The following is a 26,186-nucleotide window of genomic DNA, read 5'->3' on the forward strand; positions in this document are numbered from 1 at the left end:
AATTGAAATCTACAGATGCAAATAGAAGTGCTATACTAGACACTTAAAAGTGTATTTTGTATTTTTTTTATTTCCACTGGTCTGAAAAAGCACATTATGAAAAGATAAAAAGCCCCAAATCTCAGAATTGACCGATGGGTGAAAAAACATGTAGTGTTTTTGCGTGTAGTGTTTCACCTTATGTTTTTGGCGGTAACCATAGACTGTAAAAAAAATGGCGGTAACTGAAAAATAAATATTTTTTTGTACCCCTTATAATGTTACAGTTCTTCAGTTCACCACTAGATGTCGTTCTTACTCATATAATCACTCCTTCTGTCAAAGCTCGAGATAAGTCAAGTTCTGACGACAGTTTCTCGCGAGAGCTTATGAACGAAGCGCTTCCTCTTGGTTGGATAGCGGTTTCCTGGTCGGACTTTATCCCCCCTTCTCCTCCTCCTTTTTTTTTCTTGGGGGAAATTTCAACTTGTGTTTTCGCGGGTCCTCCATCAAAACAATTTCGGACAGCATTTCGCGGTGGTTCCTGTGATTGTGAACGACAGGCCTGACTTGTCTTTTGCCGCCTTCTGTCTGTGGGAGCGCTCGCGAGTCTGAGGCCGTATCGAAGAGACATTCCAGCGATGCACTCGCTAAAATAAACTGCATTTCGTGTACTTTTGCGCCTATGGAAGTCGCTCTTTTACTTGTCACCTTCATATTACTTGGCACAGCTTCTGGAGGCATGGCAGGGTGTTGAAATAGGGTCTTACGAATCTCTGAAACTTCTATAGCGACTGCCAGGGTTTGTGTAGCAATTTGAAGGATTTGATGTAAGTTAAGCAGAAACAAACTTGTTCTCTACTCAGACAACTATGGCACCAAAAAGAAGACCGGTCCCCTTGATTATAACCCCCACAGGAGAAGGACAGTCAACCAACATAGATGCAGCGGCAGAGTAAGTAACGTTATATAATCTGCTATGTCTGACACTTGTTTGGTTTCCCTTCCTGCTTGCTTCAGTATGTCTCACCTGGTCTTGATTTTCTGTTTTTAGGGCCAACCTTGAGGCCTTACAGAGGAAGTTAGGGGAGTTGGATTTGGATGAACAGCAGAGGAAGCGTCTCGAAGCTTTCCTCACCCAGAAAGCCCAGGTGGGCGAGCTCAAAGATGAAGATTTTGAACCCATATGCGAACTTGGCGCAGGTAATGGTGGAGTGGTTCACAAAGTCCGTCACAAACCCTCAAGACTGGTCATGGCCAGGAAGGTAAGCCATCTACAGACTTTATGCACCTGCTGCTGCTAGCATTTAATGCATGCTCACGGCATTTAATGGTCAAAAGCCTAAACCTTATGTATTTTTCCTCAGCTTATTCATTTGGAAATCAAACCAGCCATCAGGAACCAGATTATACGAGAGCTGCAAGTTCTACATGAGTGTAACTCACCGTACATTGTAGGGTTTTACGGCGCCTTCTACAGTGATGGAGAAATCAGCATCTGCATGGAGCACATGGTGGGGCCAGTGTTGTTGTTTATGGTTTAGCCTATAGCAGTGCTTCTCAATCCTGTCCTGGGGATCCCCCACCATTGCACATTTTGGATGTCTCCTTCATCAGACACCAAATTCATGGTTTGCAGTCTCTCTATTAATGAGTTGAATCAGGTGTGCTAGATGATGGAGAAAATGTGCAGTGGTGGGGGGTCCCAAGGTTTGAGATCCACTGGTTTATAGCAAGAGTTTATAGCAAAAGTGTTAAAGCTCACTGACATGTATTTTTCTGCAGGATGGTGGTTCTTTGGATCAAGTACTGAAGGAAGCCAGAAGAATCCCTGAAGAAATTTTGGGCAAAGTTAGCATAGCTGTAAGTATTACTGCCCACCTCTGTCTTCCAGATAATGCTGATTACAAATCAACCATACAAATACAACAATGACTACTAGTTAGTTATTGAAGTTGACTAGTTTATTAAAACAATTTTAAGTGCTGCCCCCCTAATAGTTGACTAGAAGAGGCATAGTCGAGCAAGATTTTATTAGTCGGTTAGTCGCCGAAAAAAAAAAACTCCACAGGAAGTGTTAAAGTCACGCAGTCCGTGAGAGGGGGCTTGTGGTGATTACAATATGTCTGGCAGGGAATCCAAACGTTCACCTATCATCCATCAACTTCAAATATGGCTTATCATTCGAAACATGTAAATAGTAACTTTACATGGCCGCTTGCTCTAACATTTAACCTAAATAAATGTACGGTATTATTAGGCGCATATCCAAGTGTTTGTGTGGCGCGTGGAAGCTAAACTATAGCATGCTTTCTGCATGACATGAAGGTAACGGAGCGATTACTTGCATTTTTTTCCTGATAACAGCATAAACTTAAAATAGAGTTTAGAGTAATAGCAAAGTGTCTTTTATTTCTGTACACACAATAACAACCAAAAGTTGTGCTTTTACGAAATAAAGAAAACAAACAGGATGATCTTTCTCCTGTCTTGGTCTCCCTGAACAGCAGCGTGTCACATACATTAACCGAAACTCAGCGTATAGGATACTTGGCTAACACAGACATGATAAATATATCTATAGAAAGCTTGAATTGTCAACCAATTAAAGTGGAAAACAAATATTGTCAGATTTTGTAATCTCTGCAGCCAAAAAACACAGAAAACATTATCAATTAATTTATTAAAATGTTTAGACTGTCTCCTTGCTGTTTCACGACACATTCATAATCATTACTTTTGCCAGTGTGCTGTGGCAAGCTTTATGCATTCGCTGATTAGGCTATGTATTATAGGGAATTAAAGGTTCATTGTTATACTTATTAATATACACGTGTGATTAGTCGACTAAACGCAGACTTTTTTAGCCAGCTTTTATAGTGTGTTTTTAGGTATATGTTTTATCATTAAATATGTTCCCCAAATTTGTCACTTTTAATTAAAAAATTACAGATACGGTTGCTGTTCAGATCAAATCTGCTGAGCAATGTTCTTGTTATTATGCATAGTCTGTAGGGTTTAATTTGTTTGAAACTACAATAGCTCTGTGCCCTGTTTGGCTATATAGTTTACAATTGGTAGAATCTTTTTTTTTTGGTGTGAAATCTTATAGCTTATTTAGATGCATAGTATTGTATTTTAATACCTGTCATTTATTGGTTATCTGCTATAATGTGAAAATAATAAGATAATATCGGCAATTTATCTTTTTTTTATGGTAACTGTTTTTAATATTTGCATATGTAAAGTAATTGCAGTATGTATATAGGCAATACACATGTAAAATGATAGTTGTTGTGAAACGGCTGTAAGAATCCCTGAACTGAGAAGTGCAGAGGGCAACCTGCTCTTCTTGTTATAGTCTAAAAGCAGAATCCAAAAATTGGTACACAACCTCCATCGTAACATGTCTGGCACTATTACGCACCGAACCGCAATATAATAAAGCTGTGACCACACCCACGGATTTGCAAACTCCCTTTCAAGTCAGAGTCAGCAAAGCACGCACATTTTTCAACACACATTTAGCTTTTGTTTCATCCAAATGAATAGGGTTAAACTTCTGTTTCACATTTGATCATGACAAAAAACAAACACTTTAGCTTGAAGACCAAACAAAGGTGTAGAGATCTATTTATGTGTGTCCATACTGTTTATTGCACGTGTGAGCGAACGCATCTCAGCTTTCGGTAATCACAAAGCAGAAGTTGTTTTGTAAAGACTAGACTATGTAACACGTTCTGTAAATTCAGGAAGCTGGATAGCACATTGACCGTTGAGAGAGAAACCCCATTGATGTTATCTTTAACTCTCAATCCACAGGTACTCAGAGGTCTGGCATATCTTCGGGAGAAGCACCAAATAATGCACAGAGGTACACGCATTCCTTAATAATATCTTAGAAAAAGTACATGTGCGTACACGTGCTGGATGGCGGCAGGAAGTAGCCCCCTAATGCAGCTATTGAAATTGCATAAGAAGCTTAAAATTATTATTCTAGAGAGAGATTAGGCCTCACTTTTTCAAAGGTATTTACTAAAACTCTAACCAGAGACCTTCACCCAACTGCTAACCTGAGATTAATCAAAGCAAAGTTATTGCTAAAGTTTATAAAATTCCTTTTTATGAGCTATATGTCAGTCTTCTACAATAATTTTTTTTTTTTTTATCACTACATAGGCACATTTTATTCCAAGTAGATCACCAGTTAGCGTAGAAATATATTCAGTGTCTCCAAGTGTGGCGCAACCAACATTTGAAAAATATTACTATGTCTGAAGATGCAAAGTATTAGTTTCTCTATCAGGTTGGATGAGGGATTGGAGGAGCCACACTGGGTTTGAAGGGTTAGACGGAGGGTCAGGCCTATAGTTGTGCTGTTGTGGCAGGGAGCGCTTGCCTGCTTGCAAGGAGCTGTCGCGGAGCCCAGCCGGTAATTACACCCTCTCGGATGTGATTACATGGCAGCCGCACCCTGCACCCCCCTCCCTTCTTTTTCCTCTCCCCCTCTCACCCCTCTTTCCACTCCTAGTGGGTGTTAGGGCTGAAGGAGGGCCCGTCATGTGCGGAGTCGTTGCATGTCCACACTGTTATTTGCTCCTCTTGCCCTGTGTTTAAGAGGAGGGAGGTAGAAGTGGCTTGCATGCCTGTCCTTTCTGCTGTGACTGTTGTCAGAGTTTGCTTTGCAGTATGCTGAGCATCTTGCAAAATGTTTTTGCTGGGCGTGCTGGAGAAAGGGTGTTTGAACGGGGATGAAAAGCCAGGTGGTGCCGCTGGGATTTGGACCCCAGCCCTCCATCTTACTTGGTCTCTCTCTCTCTCTGGTCCCTACAGACGTTAAGCCCTCCAACATCCTGGTGAACTCGCGCGGTGAGATCAAACTGTGTGACTTTGGCGTGAGTGGCCAGCTCATCGACTCCATGGCCAACTCCTTCGTTGGAACACGGTCGTACATGTCGGTGAGTCACCCTCCCTCTTCCCTCCCCAACCCCCAGCCCTTCTCGTTCCAAGCCCTGAGCTGGTGCCCAGGATTCTTCCATGTGGAGAGGAGGAAGTCGCTGCCAGTTTTTAGCCCACTCCTCCTGGCCACCTGCAGGGTGTGGTGCCCCACCCTAGTAGAGCCTTGACTTGCTTTGCTCTCTGCCTTGACAGCCGGAGAGACTCCAGGGCACGCACTATTCGGTTCAGTCAGACGTGTGGAGCATGGGCCTATCGTTGGTTGAGCTGGCTATTGGACGCTACCCCATCCCCCCTCCCGATGCCAAGGAACTGGAGGCCATATTTGGCCGGCCAGTGCTGGACGCAGGTGGGGCAGAAGGCCACAGCATGTCCCCGAGACCCAGGCCTCCAGGACGACCGGTTAGCGGTAAGACTGTTTTTAATTTCTCAGAACATTTTTGAAAATTTAGTAAAGTGAGGTGGATCCATACTATCAGATACAATTTACTATCCATTGGATAATTAAAGAAATCTTTTAGTCACCTAGCATGAAATATTTGGGTTGCCATAGTCTGCGTAATATACGTGTTTTAGTCAAGCCTTGCAAATTGTTTTCCCCCAGGACACGGATTGGACAGCAGGCCAGCCATGGCTATATTTGAGCTACTGGACTACATTGTCAATGAGGTCAGAGGATTTGCTTAGCATGCAACTTACTTTGTGCTTATTTGTGCCTTTTATAGTATTTTTATGTAGCAGTTTCACTTCAATATCACCAATTTTCTGCTCCCCACCTGTCTCCTCATCTGCAGCCACCACCCAAGCTGCCCCATGGCGTCTTCACCATGGACTTTGAGGAGTTTGTGACAAAATGGTGAGCTCCTGTTGTTTTATCGTACAAACCCGCAAAGACTAATTTGTCGTCATTGTTGAACAGTGGCATCTAAACTATGGCACGGTTACAAAACATTAAAAGGGCCGTAGTACAGGCCTGTCCAATTTTCTGCAGAGTTTAGCTCCAACCTTCCCTAACACACTTGCCTGGAACCTTCTAGTAATTCTGAAGACATTCATTAGCTGGTTTAGGTGTGTTTAATTAGGATTGGAGATAAACTCTGCAGGGTAGTGGACCTCCAGGAGCAGGATTGGGAACCCCTGCCATTGTACAATGCAAGTTTGAACCTGGACTGCATTGTTCCCAATCCCACACCTTCACCAACTAATTTCTTGTCAATCTTTAATAACTGCATTTACTTTAAAAGTTCAGTTGGACTGAAGCAATGATTTTTCCTCATGTCATGCAAACACTTTAGTCTGACTGAAATTGTATCTGAAATCATTTAGTTTTTGCAAAGTCGGACAAACATATCTAGATAATGTAATTTTACCTTAGCTTCGTCAAGCACGTGCACACATTTATCTGACAGAAATTTACCAGTTGGCTATTTAGTCCTTCAAAAATTAGATTACTCTCACAGGCAGGTTAAGATGGTATCATGAAAAATGCAAAAAAAAATCTGTGGATTAGAAATAGTAATTGTAAAACTACTTGCTGTCCTATCAAAGAAAGGCAAAAAGACACAAACAAGAGGAGACTTGTTTTTCACTTAAAAACCCTAACACCTCTCTACAGATTTCTGATCTAATGTTTTGTTGATTTGGGATTTTTAGTTTGTCTTATTTATTTGTTTTTGTGTGTGTTTCACAGCCTCATTAAGAACCCTGCTGACAGAGCTGACCTCAAGATGCTAATGGTACGTACATTTGCCTATATGGTAACCGTAAAATTAAGACAGAGATTCAGAAGTATATTAAATAGAAATTTTTGTTTTTATCATCTGTAAAGTGCAATAACATGGTTTGAGAAGGACTTGAGAGCTCTTTGGAGTGTCCGCACACATATCCAGTAATGCGTGTTTGTACATTTTTGGCCATGTTGGCGATTAGCACTAGTTACGACTTGAATTTGAAATTTTCCCCCCTCCCACTCATTACCGTATTGCCTGTTGGTACTCGTAACATCAATATCATGATGTTTTGCCAAATACTGCATTTCAGAAACAGTACTTGTAGAAGTATACTGAGGCAGGAACTATTAAAAATAAAATGCTTGGCCCCAGAAACTGCTCATGTGTAATTGATCATGTGATGTTCAATTGCAGGGCCACACGTTCATCAAGCGGGCCGAGGTTGAGGAGGTGGATTTTGCTGGATGGATGTGTAAAACCATGGGCCTTCACCAGCCCAGCACACCTACTCATAGCGCTGAATGAACGCTGGCTCACAGCGTAGGCACCCATGCCATCCTCATCTTCCGCTTTACTTCTTTCCTCTCTGCCCTCACAGGCCTGTATGCTTGTAAGCATCCGACACACTATTTTGTGCACTCTTTCTCTGCTTGCTCTTCCCTTCCACTGCAGTGTGTTCTGGGGACATTGTTTTTTAAGAGCCTCTGGTGTTGGAACACTTAGTCATGTGAATGAATATGGAGATTAGAGTCACTTAAGTAGAGTGGCTGTGTTTTTAACGACCAGATTATTCAGGAATGTTTCCAAAATGGTAAAAAAATCAACAGCAATTTCATTAGTTTTGTTTTTTCTTTTCATGGACTGTTTATTAAGTCATTATATTATTTTGTTGCTCAAGTGATATTCATTAACAGTTTGTGTTACACTGTTAAAATTGATAGCATGGTTCAATGGCAAAAAATAAATTATGAATCAACTGCTGTTTGCATCTAAAGAAAGAAAATAGGGCTACTGTGGAACATACAGGTTGGTTTATTACAAAGGTGATTATTAAAAATGCAAGATGCCCAAGCGCATTTGTACAGGTGTTTATCTTGTGCATTGCAGGCAGCACTTTTTAATCTGCTCAACATTGGCCCTTAAAAGTTTCATCATGTCTTTCTACAGTAAGTTTAAGTCTTGTTTGTCACCACTGCTTGAACGGTTTTCTAAAATCTTGCTTTATTTTTAACTTCAAATTATCTTCAGAAGGGTATATTTGGGAAGATGTATTGTTTATAACTTATGCTTCAATTTTTTTTATATATAAAACCTAAAATTTCTTTCTTTTGATTTCAAGTTTTGAGTACAACTAGGGTTGCACCTAACTTTACAATGATTTTCCATGAGCCCTACTCCAACTAAGACCACAACAGGTACACTCATAGTCTGTTCTTCAGTGGTATATAAAGTGGAAAGTAAAGTCTCAGGCCCCCATGTACAGTGCTATGCAGATCAAATGAACCTCAGCAGATATTGCCGTATTAGTAGGTCTTATAAATACACGGGTGTTACAGATGGGCATTGTGAAGTGTGGCTAAAGCCCACTTGCTCTAAATAGCTTTGTGTTTCTGTTTTTCTCTCTCTAGTACTTTTCAGTAACATTGAAACTATTATTCACACACTGGCATTTAGCTCAGACCAAGTGAATGCACCACCACACTTGCGTGTATAAAAATATATGTACAGTACAAACGGTACTGATTTCAGTCTTAAAAATATTTTTTTTGACTAGTTTAAAGAAGAGTATATAAGTCATTTTATTACCATTTGGAAAGTGTTGAATACAGTTCTAATATAAATAAAACTTATTTGTGAATGATTATCCTGCTGTAGTTGTTGTCAGTCTTCTTCGCTGTTTCTTTTTAACATTGAATCAAGTTTTAAGTGTCCCTATTACACTGCCCTCTATGGTTGGTGTGTGTTAGTTCATCATGCTCGTCTCCTACTTAATACTCCAGCATTTAAGCAACTCGGTGTCATACACAATTACACTCTTCTGCGTTCACTCCCTTTTTTACGGGAGAGTCCTCAATTGTACAGTCACTCTCAGAGAGGTCATATACTACTCCTCCTGGTTTTGAGTAACTCAGTCCAGCAGCAGGTAAACCAGCGAACGAGTCTCTAAGTGGTGGAGGATAATCCATGTCTGTCCCGCTGGTCGACTGCACTTATCGCTTCTCTCAGCATGAATTTGGTAAGTATGTAATCATAGTACGCGTTTAGGTGTTCGATTACTTTTTTAAATTACGGTTTAAATTGAAAAGTTCGGTTGTTAAATATAATGGGAGAAGAGGTGTCAAAAAGGTGTAGCAGAGAAGTGTCACTTCTATCCGACGACCCCTTTGAGAGTAGGTACATTCTGTGAGCTGTATTAGTTTGAAACAGTGGAGGGTGTGTGTATATGTTTTTGCGGGGGGGAACTGCTGGCAGACCCTGAGTGTCCTGGAATGTGCCATGGCTTGTTCTGGGGTGGGACTCTATGACCTCAGGCAACGGGATGGGTGGGTGCGACTGCATTCACACACACAGGGGAGAAAAAAGGACGGTTAACTCTCATTATTTTGGCGCGCACACTCATCCAAAGTACATGTGCAACACCCCAGCAAACAACTTTGTACAAATACAGGCCGGTTTTACCAGTGACATCCTTGTGAGCTCTATCGTTGTGTTAATGTCATGAGTGATAGTGGCCACTATGGCATGATAACAGCCTTTACTGTATTCCCCAGAGAGCAGCAGAGGAGAGCAGCATGGGGGAATGCTGTTTCTTTAAGAGAGAGGGAGAGCGAGAGAGAGAGAAAGGGAGGGACCTTTTTGCCCTCCAGAAACCAGGAAGGGAATTGAGTTGATCTGCTGGTGCTTGGTTAGCGCATACAGAGCTTTAAACGGCAGGGACAGCTAAGAGAGAGAGAGCTCCACAGAGGAGGAAAGAGCTAACCCATAACAAGCACCGCCACGGCCATCACAGGTGAGCTCGTTTCCCCCTGCTTGTCCCCCGTGTCGTCTGCCCAGGGCCTATCGACCGAAGAGAGCAAGGCTGAGGAGGAAGGAATGAGGGAGGGGGACCGAGAGGAGAGAGATAATGTGTGTGGGGGGTAGGAGGGGGCTGCTGTGCCAGTGAGGAATTATTTATCCTTTTTCTTTGGTCTTCAAAATAACTGCTTTAGTACACCTTCAGTTCACTGGTGTTGCTTTAATAAACTTTTTTTCTATTCTCACAGTTGTTAACTTTTTTTGTTGTTGTTTGAGGCAGCACTTAAGGGGTGTGTTTTTCGGAGATTAGACGAGCAGAGAAGGTTGTAGGAAGGAACCAAAAATAATTCCATAGGACAAGGTACGGTATTACGCACTAGGGTCCAATTTTTTTTATTATCCTCGTCATTCATTCAGAAACAAATTCTGATAACTTGTGCATACACCTTTGGAATTGATATTTCAGCCTTGAATTCGGTTTGCACTGGTTGTAGCTGTGATAAAATATTTTAGGTTTAAAAAAGTCTCCACTGGGTTAAGAATGCTAAATATTTTGCATGGTGTAGTGTGACTATCAGTTTATTCTGTTGAAGTTCCACTGAGTTGTGTCTGGATCCCTTTGTCTTTTTTAATACGTACAGAGCTTGGCACTGCTTGTTGGCTGGTCTGTACTTTTAATACCTGGCATCCTGCTAGCAACACACGGTAGTGTATAATTCAGCTCTGAATGCTTACGTTGAAGCAAGCTCTGAGATGTGGGGGTGGCAAGAGCAGACTGTTTGGGACTTGTAGTTCGTAGCACTGGCCTAGAAGCAGGTGAAGTCATACTTAAGGACTGTGCTTCCCAGAGTGCCTTGCCTTTGGCCATACAGGAAAGGGAACAGCCAGTAGCCTATCCTAGTGGGGAGGTGTGGTGATTGAGAAGCAGGCAAGCCAATCACAGAGGGGGAAGTGAAGCTAGAGCAGCGGGCTGAAAATAGAGTGGGGGAGTTAGTAGGTGTCTGACTGTGTGGGATCAGGCAAGGGCTTGCCTATGTAACTAGGGCCACTCGGAAGTTTCCTGTCTGCAGTTTCTCCAGAGCAGAGCCCTGCCCAGGCACAGAGGCAGGCAGGCAGGCAGAGGGAGACGGAGCTGACCCACAGGGAAACAATTCCTGCCGGCCGGTAAGAGCTCCAAATGCACTCTCACTCTCTCTGGTGTCTGAGATGGGAAAGGCAAGCTAGAAGAGAAATAATGGAATCTTAAAAGGGGAAAGAGAGGGACTTGGCTTGATTAAGTTCAGAGCGCTTGACCCACTTGCAGATGGCATAGAGATGAAAAACGGAGGCCTTCTGTGTTAAGGTATGACTTGGTAAGCTTCTGTGCAGCAAGTTTCACTTTCCAAGTTCTTTCTGACTGAACTGTCTTTGTTTTAATTGTTGTTTTTTCTATCTGACTGTTACAAATTGTAATTTAATAAAGAAAATGCTTTCTAGCAGATGCAAATTGGTTTTATTTACGTTTTGATCACAAATGGTTGATGACTGTGGGTTTGACAATGGCATCTCTGGTGGATTGTGAAACTATTTTAAATAAACTTAAATTCACATCAAAGACATCCTGCTCAATGATATCTCTAAGAACCTTGTAAAGTTTTTTCTCTCCTCTTGGCAGATCCCTTGTAGGCTTCTCTGCCCCATTATTCTTTTTATAACTGTGCCATAATGCACATCAACATCTACTCCCTTGGTAAGGGTCTTTAGCAGGGTCTCATGACTTGTCCATTCAATAGACTGCATGTTTATCCTGGACTCAAAGGCGTTGCAGGAAGCTGCAGTCTCTTTCACTCTCTTTTTATTCAAAGATGTATGCAGATCATTTCCATCCCATACTTGCTCAACTCGTTTTCACTAGTGCGGGTACAGGGAGGACACAAGGGGTATTTTTATTCACAGATGACGCCCAGTGCCTGAATAATGCACAGACAAGGCTCCTTGTCTCACAGGGGTGAGGCCGTTCTTTATTGTCTTTTGCTTGTTTAAGAGGCAAAGGGATTCTTACCCACCATAATCCAGTTAGCACTGCATATAGTTAAATTACCAGGGTCGTTTCAGGTCAGCATTTATGACAGGTAAGGCATGCGTGAACTGCATGCAACACACATTATGCAGTATTTCTCTTTTGTTTTAACTTAATGTGTTGCTGTGTTCATTTCAGTATGTCTTTTAATATATGTGGAAGTTCAGTTTTTTTAAATAACTGATTTAAGTATTAGTTTTGTTTGCTCTTGTGTGCATTTAAAGTTTCAATTGCTAGACTCTCATCAAATGTGAATCGGTTAAGTTTTTATGCACTTGCTTGTGTGAAACATTTGACTAGCTTTTGAATGCTTATGAAATACAAATTTTATTTGCACAATCCTTAGTTTTACTTACACAATCCTCTAGAAAAGTTAAGTGAAATCATGGTCTGTTGTGAGGACATAAAGCATCTGTTTTTGTGTCCTTGAGCAGTGCAGGACTGAGGGCTGAAAGGCGGTAGAAGTTACCAGCCGCTACTGTTTGACCTAAAAGTATAGTTCATGCTGAAGTAATCCTTTAGCATTTTGAAGACACTTTGAATTGGCTTTCTGGATAAGGTTTTTATTACGTCTGGGGGACAGTGTACATTTGTAAAGCATTTTTGAAGTGATCGAATTAAAGCCTGATGCTGGGAGATGGGCTGATGCAAGCTAGCATTACTATCGGTAATCAGAGAGCTCATCTCATTATTCTCTCATTGCGCTCTTTAAAGGGCCTTCTTCCACTTGTCCTTATCTGCTGAGAGTCTGTCGACACAATGAGTGAGGCCTTCTTGGTTTTCTTGACAGTAAAGTAGAATCCAATTGCTGTAAGTTTATGCTCTCGCCCCCATTCTCTATTGTGGAGCTCGACCTCCAGCAGATGGAGGAGTCCTTGACATACTTACCTTAGTGGTATTGTTCAGAGATATGCTGTGATGTAGAGCTGAAAAAGAAATCCTGGGTGGGTTGTCATTTCTTTTTGCCTTCTCAGCAGAGGCAGAAGAGGGAAGTGGAAGCTGTGGTAGACTGGTGGTGGAGTGTGCAGTGCAGTGTCTGGGAGAGCTGGTCATCTGATAACAGAGCGGGTTCTGTTACACCATCACCAGAGTCACGCAGGAAGTCTTCTTCCGCCCAACCGGCCAGGCTGCCGCAGCAGCAGAGAGCTTGAGACACGAGCTGTGGCCTCAGCGCAAGGGCACTGGAAGGGCTGGAGTAGTGCTGCCGCCATTAGTCAATTTAGTTTCTGTTTCACGTGTTGGTTTGCATGCTCTTTCCTTGTTTCCTGGCCCAGCCACAGATTGCCCAAAAAGACTCCGGAGTTGTGGGCAGCTCAGAGACAGATGCAGGGAGTTAGGCCTGGAAAAGTTTGGTCAAACTATGAGGGGGCGTCGTGGCATTTTCACACATGGGCTTCATCTTCTAACAAAGCTGCTGCTGGTCTAGAAAGATTGTAGGCACATTGTTGCATTCAACGTTGGGTCTCTTGCCATATCTGCTCTACCTTTTGCTTTGTGCTCTCATTCTATTTGATATACGTCTACAACTAAGACCTTTCATTTCACACTATAAAAAAAACATAGTTTGCCCGCACCAAAACTTTTATTGATCTCGTTATAGGTTTTGAAAAGAGGGAGGTAATTTAGTGTCTATAAAGGTTTCCAGCGACTCAGCGGCTAGTAAAATCAAGAGTTGCGCTAGCTCAAAAGTTTGTGTGCACGTGCTTCAATCAGTCTAACCCAGTACCTTTTGGGGGGCATTGTGCATACAATTCTGGATTTTTTGGCAGCTTACTGACATATCTCCAGTGAAACGACCCAGCACGACAGCACTAGTTTTATCAGTTGTTCGACCACTTCCTCCTTGCTCTTTTTGCGACCAATCATGCTTCCCTAACCAATGCTGGCAGGAGTGACTCATTTGCAGGGCCTTGCTCAAAATCCTGTTCTTCTTGGAACAAGTCAGCCCCTCTCCATACTGTTTACGATTATCCGGTAATATCCTCTCTGCCTTGACCTTGAACCCTGTCAACCTAGTCTAGTGACTCCCCTTCCCTCCCTTAAGAGGCAGGAGGAGCTAATCTCACACACCCATTTGCTTCCACACACATACTAAGTTTACATTCATGTCGCAGGGATGCCCTGTGTACATAACTCATGTTTGTCATTAATCCTAATTAACTGATCCTTTCCAAGGATTCCCAAGCTCTCATGAAATACACATTTAAAGGTGTGAGGCTATATTGACGAAGAGAGAAAGTTAATAGAAAGAGACTGAAGTGTTTTTTGAAACCATACTGCTTGTTTTGGTTCATGTCATAAGTCAATGTGTTTTCCTGGAATGCGTGGCATGTGCTTGCCTAAGATGTTTCATTCTGAGGTGTCAGTTTTCGGTTCATATAATGAGTAAGTAGATTTGCCGTTTGCTGTCCTTCGCTGGATTAGCTTTGTTTTAGAGTTAGTTGAGGAGAGCAGCAGCTGCATTCTAAGAACTTAATCACCAAACACATTAAATAACCATGACTCAATTTGATTGACGGTAGTTACCTGGTTCTTGTAAAAGATTTTACTGTGTTGGAGGTGTTATTTCCAACTGGTAACATAATGCTGGACTATTTCTGCTCAACGGTTATATTGAAGTATGATACAAAAAGTGCAACTATGATGTACTTTTCAAGCCTATCTAAAGATAAATAAGAATTTCTAATCTGGTTTTGTTTACACTTGCCCAGTATAAAAATGATACAGATACTCGTTAATACAGTTTGACAGTCTCTGAAATCTATTTTCGAAAGCGTCTCTTCACATTGGCTGGGAGGGGCTGTTAGGAGAGGGTGGGGGCTGAGTTGGGATGAGTATTCGCAGTAACTTGTGGTTTGACTTGCAAAGTAGTTGAGGCCTGTGCGTGCGGCCGGCAGAAGAGGTCTGGAAATGAGACGTTGGGGCCGTTGCATGGCCCCTGTCACCCATATCCATGAATAAGTTATTAAGAATGTTGGGAGCCCTGAGAAGGTGTCAGGATCAGGTTTGTTTGCACTGTTTCCTCTTTCTTTCAGCTTTGCCATGGGTTTATTCAGGGACAGGGATGCTGTTCAACTAGTTTATTGTATCACCCACAAGCTGAAGTACAGAGAGATGACTTTTGAGTCTCCCTTCTAAGTACTCCCTTATGTCAGCAGAACAGCTCTTGCCATATTTCTCTGAAATTCATGTTTTTTTCTGATTTGAAGGGTTTTTCTAGGTATGGCACAGGTTCCTCGTGAATTGAGTTAAATTTGTCTGATTTGTTTATTGTTTATTTTAGTGTTTAAGGAGACCAGAATTGAAACATTCTGTTATTTACTCAAATGTTCCAAACCTGTAGGATTTTTTTCTGTGGGACACAATACCTTAAACACAAAAACTTTTTTTCTCATCTTTACAATGAATGTCAATTGGATCCAAAACAACATCACACCCTATTGAAATTCATGGTGTGGGCAAAAACAGTTGAAAAGTTAGTACGGAACAACATAAGGTGTGGATAAATGATGACGAATTTAAATTTTTGGCTGAACTATCCCTTTTAGATAAGCACTATTTTTAAATTGACAATTTACCTCTATTCATGTGGAACCTGTGCCATACTTGGAAACACTTATTGTCAAACCCAACCACCAGCCTGTCCTCTACCTTGACTTATTCAAATTATCTGCAATAAAACGATGAGATAGAATGCACTTGTTAAGTCAAGTGGGTAGAAGTTGTCAAAGTTTCCCCTACAGATGCCCATAATTTTGCTAAAAAGTAAAGGGAGAGACAGTGAGAAAATGGCTTAAACCATTGGCTTATGGGCATTACCATCAAACTTTAACAAGTCAAGACATGGTCCAGTGGGGGACTATTATTGGAATGGCTTTACTGAAGTGTGCTATATAGAAATGTGTAGTGCATATGTGCCCTAGATTATGCCAATTTCATCATATTCAACTTTTTTACTGTTTGTGCTAGAGTCAGATAGCATGTAAAAACGGTGCACATAAGGTGAGCCTGAATGTCACCCACAGTAATAACGCAAGTAAGACAAGTAGTGGGGGTTGGATTTGCTGCTGAGTTTTACCTTCCCACTACCTCTAGTGTTATACCAATAATGACCTGACTTAGTGCCAGATCTCTAGGTGTGGAGGAAGGCAGTTTTGTGAGAGCGTGAGAGAGAGCAAGCAGCCAGGTTGAGCAGGTCTTGCATACATACCAAGGGGCTTGATCTGAAGGAATGTCATTTGAATACATTGCTCTTATTGGGTATAATCCTCAGTGGCCTCACCCCCTGCTGGGTCACTTTGGCAGATGGAGGGGCGGGGGGTAGTTAGGCTGTTTGGCTTTCACGTGTGAGCGTGTGTTTTCCAATGGACAAATCAAGGAAGGTTGCCTTTCAGAGCCCCCCTCCCTCTACCCTCGCCTGTACTGCGGTCGATCATTTTAATCTCCCCCCACACGTGATCAAGGGGACAGGCCTTTCCTGAAACTTGGCACACAGTGCAGGGTGGGGTAACCGGCTCAGACCGGATTGACAACCTCCCTATTTAATACTGTTCCCTTGCAGCCCTGCGTGTGTCCTCCTACTCTTCCTCCTCTACTGGGTTTTTTTCCACTCAAGCCTTTAGCTGGCAAACCCCTGCCCCCACCCCCTTCCCCAGAAGCCAACTGACACGCAATTCAGTGCACATGGTGCACTATACTATGTGATATGCACTCCCCCAGCAAAGCAGCACGGTACAGATTCTCTTTTCCCACTGCCATTATGACAGCAGGCTTGCCACCCTCTGACATGCTGCTACATTTGAATTCAGTTAACACCCTGAACTGATTGCTGTTAACTAGAAGGCTCAGAATGCATTTTAAGACATGGTAAATTCTCAACTGCCACAAGTTGAAGTCAAACAGAAGCTTATTGACAACATCATAAGAGAGGTGGACAGTAACAAAGTACATTTACTTGAGTACTGTACTTAAGTACACATTTTGAGTATCTGTACTTTACTTGAGTATTATTTTTTCTGGAAACTTTTACTTTAACTTCACTACATTTGAAAGACAAATATCGTACTTTTTACTCCACTACATTTCTGTCAAGGTCCTTGAGTAGAGAGTAGTAACGTCAGGGATGATTTTGGTGATGAAAGTCTGGTTGACGTCAGGACTCGACTGATGTTGGTTTCTGACGTCAACCGATTTTCAACCACAATACAACGTCTGTCCAACGTTGGAGATTAATGTCAATCTGACATTGGATTCTGACATCAACATGATTTTAATTTTCAACGTTGGGTTTGGTCTTCTAAATGCAAATTTTGTCATTGTTTTGGAGCACACTAGCTTATAGATGACAGTAAGGCTAACATATTCATACTAAAAGCCAAAAAACTGGGAACAGCCATTTGGGTGTCCGAAACCATTGTGGACGTTATTGAGTGACTTATTCAATCCCACGACTGGAACTGTGTTATAGAGATAAATGTGATATTGATTTGAGGGAAGGCATGCAGAGATTCAGAGGCATAAGGTACTGTAAATTGGTTATTACATGCAACAATGCAACAATAATAAAACAATGAATTGACATTTACTTTTATACTTAAGTACTTTTATAAATGAGTACTTCTGTACTTTTACTCAAGTAAAAATCTGTCTTTACAACTTTTACTTGTAACGGAGTAATATTTGACCAGTAGTATCTGTACTTTTACTCAAGTAAGGAAGTTGTGTACTTTGTCCACCCCTGTTATAAAGACTATTTTTAAGCGACATTTTTGCACCATAATTACACGGCAAATAAATAAAGTTAGGCAAATGTTTATAATAGTGAAAAAGAAACTGAGAAGCGGAACTGAACTATAAGTTCAGTATAAATATATATTCATTATCATATGCAAAACCAATACCTTCTCATAAAAAACTGCACCAATTCTCCCTGGACTTTTAAAAGTCTTTCAACCAGCACATAGTGTATTTACAGTCATGGTTTGTTGACAGAATATCCTTTTATATCTTGAGGCTTCCATTTGTGGTTTGGATATTCTTGACCAGTGGTCTTTTGTATAGTAGCAACCATTTGGCCACTATCTATTAGCCTCTCTGCTTCATTTGCATACAAGGCTTGGAAATCCTACCCTGGATGTTAATAGAGCGCAGAGAGAAGGAACAGCATAAGTATGGTCCAAACACAGTGTTAGTGTCTTAAGCTGCAGCATGAGTTGTTCAGCTTGAACTTCCAAAACTATTTTGTTTTTTTAGTAATCTTTTCAGGTCATTGGTGAAAATGATTTGGAGTGTTTGAAAATACGTTTAAAATGTTTTCCCCACTCTGTTGTGGTTTTATGTAAAATACTTGATAAATTGCCTTAATTTAGTAATAATAACAATTGTTTTAATATCTGCCAGTCACTTTGTCACTTTATGATTAACTGTTACGGTTTCTTACAGACAGGCAGACGGACAGACGGCAGGACGGACGGACGGGTGGCGGCTGCGATTGGCGGCTCGGCGGCAGGCTGGTGGAAAATGTCGTCGGGAGCAGGTGGGCGGGGAAGACGTGAGGGGAGGGCCTGTGGGGGTGCAGGTGAGGTAGAGGAAGGACCAGTGGGCATCCCCTTCCCCGAGCACAGTGCTGACCTGCTGGGCAGTCTCAACCGGCAACGGCTAAGTGGGCTGCTGTGTGATGTACTGCTAGTTGCCCAAGAGAGAGAATTCCCTGCCCACCGCTCCGTGTTGGCCTCCTGCAGTACCTACTTTCATAAGCTTTTCACCTCTGGCCTGGCTGCTGACCGCCAGAAAGTCTATGCGCTGGACTTTGTGCGGCCTGAGGCGCTGGCCGCCCTCTTGGACTTTGCATACACAGCCACACTCACAGTCAGCCGCAACAGTGTGGTTGACATCCTAAGCGCTGCCCGTGTGCTGGAGATCTCACCCGTCCAAGATGTCTGCACACACCTGCTGGACACCAAAGTGCTCTCCCCGCCGGTGGGTGACCTGTTTTTTTTTTACAACTCGACTGATTAATGTTTTGGAGCAGTATGATGATGTAGTTCCATTTCTTTTTGCAGGCGGGCAGTGAACAAGATGAAGAAGAGGAAGAAGAGGAGCAAGGAAAGAATGGAAAAGAGCAGGGCATCCGGCTGCGTGCCCGTGAGTACTTGGAGTTCTTCCAGAGGGGGGCGCATTGGGGTAGCAGCTGCAGCACGCCAGAGCTCAGGGACCTTCCTGCACACCTGCACTTTAGCCAACGCAATGGCGCTGACAGCAATGGCACGCCCATCGGCCTTGCTGACTACTACTCCCCACTGGCCCAGGCCCTATCACAGCCGACTCGTGACCCTGAAGATGATAACATGGATGAGGAGTGCCAGGATGTATCTTCAGCTCTGGCTCGAGGGAAAGGTGCAGAGGCTCTGATACCCTTTTATGCTCCCACTCAGAATGGACATTACTACCTCCATCAGGCAGAGCTTAAATCAGAGAGGGAGGTGGAGGTGACCGGTGAGCGGGAACATGAACAAGGCCCTGCTAGTGCTTTGCTACAACAGATGATGGACTCCTTGGAGCATAAAAGGGAACAGGCCTCGACAGGTGGTGGGGGTGAGGAGGATGGGCCTGAGGGCGAAGAGCAAGACGTGGAATTTTACTTGAAGTACTTTAATAGTGCACCACACGAGGAGGCCACCACTCCCTCCATGTCTCCAAGTCTGCTACCACTGTGGTCAGTGAGGGGCAACGGAGGTGGAAACCAAGCGACTGGAGGGGGTAACAGCGGTGAAAGGAAGATGCGCTCTAAAGCCTTCCAGAAGTGCCCCATCTGTTCCAAGGTCATCCAAGGTGCAGGCAAGCTTCCACGCCACATTCGTACACACACAGGAGAAAAACCCTATGAATGCGCCATCTGCAAAGTGCGATTTACCAGGTATGACATTTTTGCTATTTGAGTCACTTTTGTTTTTTATCTTATGCAAAATTGAGCTTGGTTTGTATTTTTACATACTCTAGCATATTGTGTGCTATCAAATTTAAATGGTAAGGTATTCAGTGCACTAACACAGTCAGCCATAAAGTTGTGTTTTATGTTGACAGAAAAGGTTGCATGACAAAGTCCTGGAATTTTAACAAGGGGGTCCAATAAAAATGGGTTGTGGTAGCACAACCTTGTCTACTGTTATCAGGGATGAGGCCGTTATAAAACTCTCCATGCCGATATTGAAAGGGATTACAGCACGGTCTATCTACGCCAGTGAGTCAGCTGAACTTGTAACCCTGGGTGTTATGTTGATTATTGCCCCTGGCATATACAGCCCCTCTTTCAGAAAAATGGCTGATGAAAAATATAGTGTGCTACAAGACTGAATCTCATTTAGAAAGCTGCTAGCATGGCTTACCCTGCACTTAAGGGCATCACCTCTTCCATGAAACCATCACCTTAATGAATTAATCAGAAGACACGCATTGGAAAGAGACACTGCACCAAAAATATCCAGTACCCTATTTGCGTAGCGATGGATCTAAGTTTGCCACCTTTAAATACTCGACCTATTGGGAAGGGGTACTGTAATCTTAATCCCGTTTTATCAGGGTTAAGAGTGCACTTCACTCACACTGCAATAAATCAATCCTAACTTCTAAATAATTAATCTGTCTGTGCCCCACTCTGTTACACTGTGTGTATGTGTGTGAACGTGTTTCCTCACAAGCATGTATATTACCCACATTATGGAGAATGTATGAGAAAAGTGAAAGAAAGGTGAGAAATTATGAGTGGGAGAATCTCCAGATGCATTAAAACGTCTAAATACACAAGCAGCAATCAGTGTGTGCACATATCTGTGTTTACATATTCTGGTGTGTGTCTGTCCATGGAAGAGCGTGAGCGCGTTTGTGTGTTCGGTAAGCCTCCAATGTTCTGGACGGGTCAACCACCCTAGTTTGTTTAGCTGTACTCTGCCCTGGTCACAAGCTTAGGGGAAGGGACAGAGAGGGGTAAGCTGAGAGCAGAGTCTTACAACAGAAGGCTTTGTATTTGACACCACACTATAGCTTTCTTATTGGTGCAAAACTATATACTTTGACAGTATGCTGTCTCTTGTTGAAAAGAACCTACTCTTTAGCCATTCGGACCAGTTTGCTTTGGGTGGGGTGTCAGAAATGCTTGAAGGAGATGACCAAGATGAAAAAGTTTTGCTTGGATTAATATTTAAAAAATATAAAACATTCCAACAATAATATATTTTATATAGTTTTTATTGTGCTTTTAAATAGTTGGAGGACACTTGAGGAAAGACATTAAAGGTTGAACCACATTCTTCCAAACCTGTTTCTCAACCCAGCACACCTTTTCAGTCTAACGTTGTTTTTTTCCTAACTAAAACCTCTCCTCAGCTGAACTCAGCTGCCTTTGAAGATTTCAGATTTAGCTTGTAAGACAAGCAATTGTGCTCTTTAACACATTCACTCTTTTGGGAAACCCAGGGCCCGCTATGACTCTAAACTGAACATTGAGCCCTTCAGTGCCTCATTGGCCTAAAAAGAAATTATGGCGATAAAGCTGTGAGCTTTATGGCTCTTTTCCTCATATGACCTTGGGTGCCTTCAGCACAAAAGAATGATAAATAAACTTGACTTTACTCTTGAAAATGAAGATAAGGAGGTCAGACTCTTTTTGAGGATATATGTTGTCTTTGGTGTTGCAAGAACACACATATGTATACATTTACCTCCTTAGATGTTTACTTTTATGTAGTTTGTAATATATGTGTGCCTAATTGCTTTTTCTAATGATCTATGTGGCTAACCTTACCGGTGTGTCTTGTCATCAAGTTGGAGTTAGTGACTCACCTCAATATCATCAATGGTTTTTCTGGGATATCAAGTCATGTGTGAGTGGGCATTTTGAGGACATTAAAGGCATTAAAGCGTATTGTCATGCTATTGTTTTAATTTTCTAACCTTAAATTGCTGTTGAGTCTGTCATTGTTAATTTGCTTAATTCACACAAACCCATGGGTAGTGGCTCATTTGTAGTTTTTGTATGGTCTTTTACAGGCAGGACAAGCTAAAGGTTCACATGCGCAAGCATACAGGAGAGAAGCCTTACCTGTGTACTCAGTGTGGCGCCGCCTTTGCCCACAACTACGACCTGAAGAATCACATGCGTGTGCATACAGGCTTGCGCCCCTACCAGTGCTCCAGCTGTTTTAAAACCTTTGTGCGCTCAGACCACCTACACCGTCATCTCAAGAAGGACGGCTGCAACGGCATCCCTTCCCGTCGAGGCCGCAAGCCACGCATACGAGATTCTGAGCTCCTAGATGGTCCTTTGGAACTTCATGGCCCAGACGCAGACATCGATAGAGGTCGACGACATCCGGACCGGGGCACAGGAACATCACTCATGGAGGAAAATCACGGTAGTCACACGCACAGCCCGGTTGCCGATGGGGAAGGTAGTGAAGATTTGACCTTGGGACAAAAGGACTCTGCGACTACGTGAATCCGTCTTTGTCAAAGAGGGCTTTACTCAAAAATGAGAGGAAGAATGAAACAAAAATTAAGAAACTTGAAACTATATGGTCCTCTAAAAAAAACAAAAAACAAATCAGGGTGTCACAAATCTAATCTTCTGGTTTCTTTTTCCTCCTTTTTTTAGCTTCTGCATTCCGCATAGAGACTTAACCACCAAGTTACTGGTCTGTTGGAAGAGCGAAGAGCACTTCAAATCACTCACCCATGCTGTCACCATCTTTCTGGGTCTTTTTGTTGGTGTTTTTGTAACATCATGGCATAGCCATGTGAGTACGAGAAAAAGCTACTATGCAGTTTTAACAAGTTCCTCATCTCTTGGTTGCATCAACAGGGCCTTGTCTTAAAAAGTAAGGTGTCAAACACCGGGCTGGCTGCTGCTTCAACAGGTTAGCTATGAATGGTCTAAGATGTGATCAAGGCAACCAACAGATCTCTTTTTCTAATGCAATGAGCAACATGTACATACACTATAACAAAAATTATATTGTCTCAGATTGCAATATATGCAATATTGTGATGCAGCACCTTTTTTCTAAATGTTCCAGAAAGAATCGGACAGGGGTTTGATTTAAAGTGTTACTTTCTCTATAAAAGATGATTTTTTTTTATAGGTTATCTTTTCATGGTTTAACAGGTTACCTTTTTGAGTTGAATACACATGGGGAGATCTCATTAATTTGTTTCTGGCAGAGAGAGAGGGTAAGTCAAGGGATGAGGTCCTGTGTTTCTAAAGCACTACCTTCATCTGATCGCCACTGGGCACAATCATGTTAAATCTTACCTCTCACAGGCCTGCTTTTCCTTTTTGGCAGTCTTACTTGCATTATATTCTTTCTTATTTTTGGGATTGTCTTAATATTTTGTCATTTGATTTCTTTTTGACCTTTTGAGTTGACTATTTGGGTACTTGACACTTTACATTTGTATCTGTGTGTGTATATATTAGGTTGAAATCTTATGAGACCCTTTACAAGAGGTATATTGCAGATAGATAGGGTTACATCTTTCTTAAGCTTCACTCCAGGTTTCTCACTGCGTTAAGTTTGCAGGGGGGAATATGCTGTTTGATGTTGTAGAGCATTATAATTGAGAAACCCATTTTTTTTTTTTCTAAGCTGCACTTAATGGAACCCAGAAGTTTCTGCCCAAAGTATGAATTGTGATAAATGTGCTTCATTTTGAGTCTTTCTGCAAGAGAGTGAAACTGTACGCAAACAATTGAGTGAGGGCACCACTGTTATGCAAATGGCTAGTGGATAACTTAAGCAGGGAATCTTTTATTTGTTTGTTTGTTTGTTTGTTTCAGCGACAGAAGGAGAGATAGTCGAGCACCTTTTTATGCATTTGCACAGCTTTACTAAAGATATCCAACGGAGATAGAGAAATACCTATTTAAGAAGGCAGTTTGGGTTAGGGAGATACAAAGTGCTTATTCAATTTATTTGCCCAAGGGACCACAAAAAAAAAAAAACTGAAACAACCTGAGCGATAAGGCGAGCAATAAATTAATGTCCAAATCCAAATAAGAGCACAGCTGTAGCCGAGTAAGAGGGAGGGTCCAGTTTTTATTATTTGAAACGTAAACATTATCAATTAATGCTATGTATATAGTTAAAAAATTAGAGCAATTAAGACTTTTTCACAATGCAAGTGATTGGCTGAAGTTTTGAAAGAAAGTGTCCTAAAACTGAGACCTTTATTTTAAAGTAATGTGTGCTTGCTTGCATTGGTGAGAGCGGGTGCAGCACTGTCTTATGGCCACATCAGAGCAGGGTGACTCATTGAGAGGGGCCTAGAGCGTCAGCAGGCACTTTGTGGGCACGTTGAGACGGGCTCCCCCCAAAATCTAGCAGAGTGGGTTATTTGGTTGAGTTAGGCCTCGTTTAAATAAGGCATGTATGAGGGCAAGACTTGACTAAGGCGGAGCCTTTTATAGATGATGAAGTGGCAGATTTGAAAGAAACTTTCCAGGAGCATGCATCCTAAAAGCAGTTTGTGATCCTTGCTATATCTTTCAAGTGGGTCTCATTGTATACACAATGGATGTGGTTACAGCCATGGATGCACAGTTTTGTTCTGGTGTTAATTAGAGGATATAATTTTGTGGCATCATTCCTTCTGCAGTGCTGTACCATGTTTATCTGCCTTTTGCACCTTAATAAGAAAGAAGCAAGATTTGAATGCACTTTGTTACTCAGAAGGGCACTTTTTAGTCAAAAGAAACGGGTACTTACAAACAAAAGAGCAAATGTGCTAAAAAAAATAAAAAGGCCCATCCAAGTGGGGATACTTGTTTTTTTTATTTTTTATTATAGTAGTAATTATTATTATTTTGGCTTGTATGTATGTGTTGCTTTTAAGTCTTGACTCCAAGCTGCCAAAAAAGTGCACAGTCACTCAAGAGAAAGGACAGGGTGATTATGTGTTGAAATTTTTGATTGATATGACGTTAACAGAAAAGAGTAACAGGATAATAAAGGATATGTATATATATATATATATATATATATATATATATATATATATATATATATATATATATATATATATATATATATATATATAATGATTAATTGCACTTGAGGTTAATTAAAAAAGTTCTCTATTTTGTCTTAATACAGAGGAGTGTAAAGATGTGGCAGCATCTGCAGGGATTTATGACGATAATCTATAACTACATACTCCATTTAAACCGTTTAGTTTCTGTCAATGCATTGCAATATGCTAAATTACGCTGGTCAAGTGTCGGTTTCACTTTAAATTTGTTGTTGAAGGCCACACCCTTAGCATCACACTACTGTAAGTTACGAAGTACGTTTTTGTGTGACTGGATGCCATGGCAGAATTAATCCTTCTGGAAATTCCAGTGTGTGAGCTTGCGTTTTCACACCCCAAAACACCCAGTTAATAATACATCACATGCCTGTAAGGGTTTGTGTGGTAACACATTGACCTAGACCATCTCTCATCAACTGTTTCACTCATTGCTTGTGATCCTCCAATATGAAGTTCACAGTAGCTTTTAGATTTGTTTTCGGGATTTTTTTTGTACCTATGCCACCACCCAAATCTATCCTCCCTCGTTGCAGAAGTTGGAGTGGAATTGTTGTGGAAAAGGCCTACTTGAGTTCCCTTTCTGTCTATTTTTTTCTGTGATTATTGAGTGTGAGAATTTAAAACTTGCTATGCTTTTTTTTATTGTAAAATGTGTTGCGGCTTGTTTGTATTTCTAGCAAAGATAATGTTAGTTGTGTTTGTGGGGTTTAGGGGTTAAATGGATGGTTAGGTAGGTGGGTGGGAGGGGAAGGGAGGTACAAAGCCTGATAGCACTGGAAATGGTGCTTTAGCTGAGAAAGAGTTTTTGCACTAAAAGTCACTCTTGTCCTTTGAGGAGGAGGACTGGGGAACTGGCAAAAGGCAAGGCCTTTGAGTTTCTGTGGACACAGAGTCTGTTTAATCTCCACTTCCCTATGCTTGCATCTGCAATTAACTCTTGTAAACCAAAGTAGGGAAAGACAAGGATGACAATTCTTAAGACGATTCTTAGCCATTAAAAGAGGTGAATCTTACATAAACATGTGTAAACAAATCCATTTCCTAGATGACTGTAGGTCAAGAGTCCAAAGCAACTCCAACAGAAATAAGCAGCTTGAGGAAAGACACAGTATTCATGGAATGGCTTATTTCCAATGGTTAACAGGATCAAACCCTAAGCATCTGTGTCTACGTAGCAGTTTGGTGGAGTTATTAGAGGTCTTTGTGAGTTCACACAGACTCATTGGCTTGATCTGGAGGGGGGCGTAAGCCTTGTTCAGAGGGTCCTAAAGGAGTCAGGGGCAGTGTATTGAAGCTTGACAAGTGGAGAAGGATTGCAGAGAGAATGTGCCTTAACTTAAAAGAAGATTGGGAGGATTCTTAAAAAG

The 26,186-nt window shown here is 41.8% G+C and overlaps 2 protein-coding genes across 6 annotated transcripts; both read left to right on the forward strand.

The window, feature by feature from the left end:
- The first annotated feature begins 327 nt into the window (after nt 1-327).
- Nucleotides 328-8,529, forward strand: map2k2a (mitogen-activated protein kinase kinase 2a). The gene is made up of 11 exons (XM_079592436.1): nt 328-934; nt 1,034-1,244; nt 1,347-1,493; nt 1,765-1,842; nt 3,802-3,853; nt 4,813-4,937; nt 5,131-5,344; nt 5,540-5,604; nt 5,730-5,791; nt 6,626-6,671; nt 7,080-8,529. Exons 1-11 carry the CDS (start codon nt 852-854, stop codon nt 7,188-7,190), a joined length of 1,194 nt encoding a protein of 397 aa, XP_079448562.1. The 5' UTR covers nt 328-851; the 3' UTR covers nt 7,191-8,529.
- A 129-nt stretch (nt 8,530-8,658) lies between these two features.
- Nucleotides 8,659-23,721, forward strand: zbtb7a (zinc finger and BTB domain containing 7a). Of its 5 annotated transcripts, none has more exons than XM_079593521.1 (4): nt 8,659-8,901; nt 18,181-18,717; nt 18,801-19,654; nt 21,784-23,721. In XM_079593521.1, exons 1-4 carry the CDS (start codon nt 8,893-8,895, stop codon nt 22,229-22,231), a joined length of 1,848 nt encoding a protein of 615 aa, XP_079449647.1. In that variant the 5' UTR covers nt 8,659-8,892; the 3' UTR covers nt 22,232-23,721. The 5 variants fall into 5 exon arrangements, with proteins under 5 accessions (XP_079449647.1, XP_079449648.1, XP_079449650.1 ...); XM_079593522.1 differs by lacking the exon at nt 8,659-8,901 and adding an exon at nt 9,505-9,675; XM_079593524.1 differs by lacking the exon at nt 8,659-8,901 and adding an exon at nt 9,515-11,022.
- The last annotated feature ends 2,465 nt before the right edge of the window (nt 23,722-26,186 follow it).

Source organism: Phoxinus phoxinus, assembly GCF_949152265.1.
Source record: "Phoxinus phoxinus genome assembly, chromosome: 20".
NCBI classification, from domain to species: Eukaryota; Metazoa; Chordata; class Actinopteri; order Cypriniformes; family Leuciscidae; genus Phoxinus; species Phoxinus phoxinus.

Coding starts and splice junctions, on each gene's coding strand:
- map2k2a (XM_079592436.1), top strand. CDS start 852: ATGGCACCAAAAAGAAGACCGGTCCCCTTGATTATAACCCCCACAGGA. Junction 3,854..4,812: donor GCACCAAATAATGCACAGAG/GTACACGCATTC, acceptor TGGTCCCTACAG/ACGTTAAGCCCTCCAACATC. Junction 5,345..5,539: donor TCCAGGACGACCGGTTAGCG/GTAAGACTGTTT, acceptor GTTTTCCCCCAG/GACACGGATTGGACAGCAGG.
- zbtb7a (XM_079593521.1), top strand. Junction 18,718..18,800: donor CCAAAGTGCTCTCCCCGCCG/GTGGGTGACCTG, acceptor TTCTTTTTGCAG/GCGGGCAGTGAACAAGATGA. Junction 19,655..21,783: donor TGCAAAGTGCGATTTACCAG/GTATGACATTTT, acceptor GGTCTTTTACAG/GCAGGACAAGCTAAAGGTTC.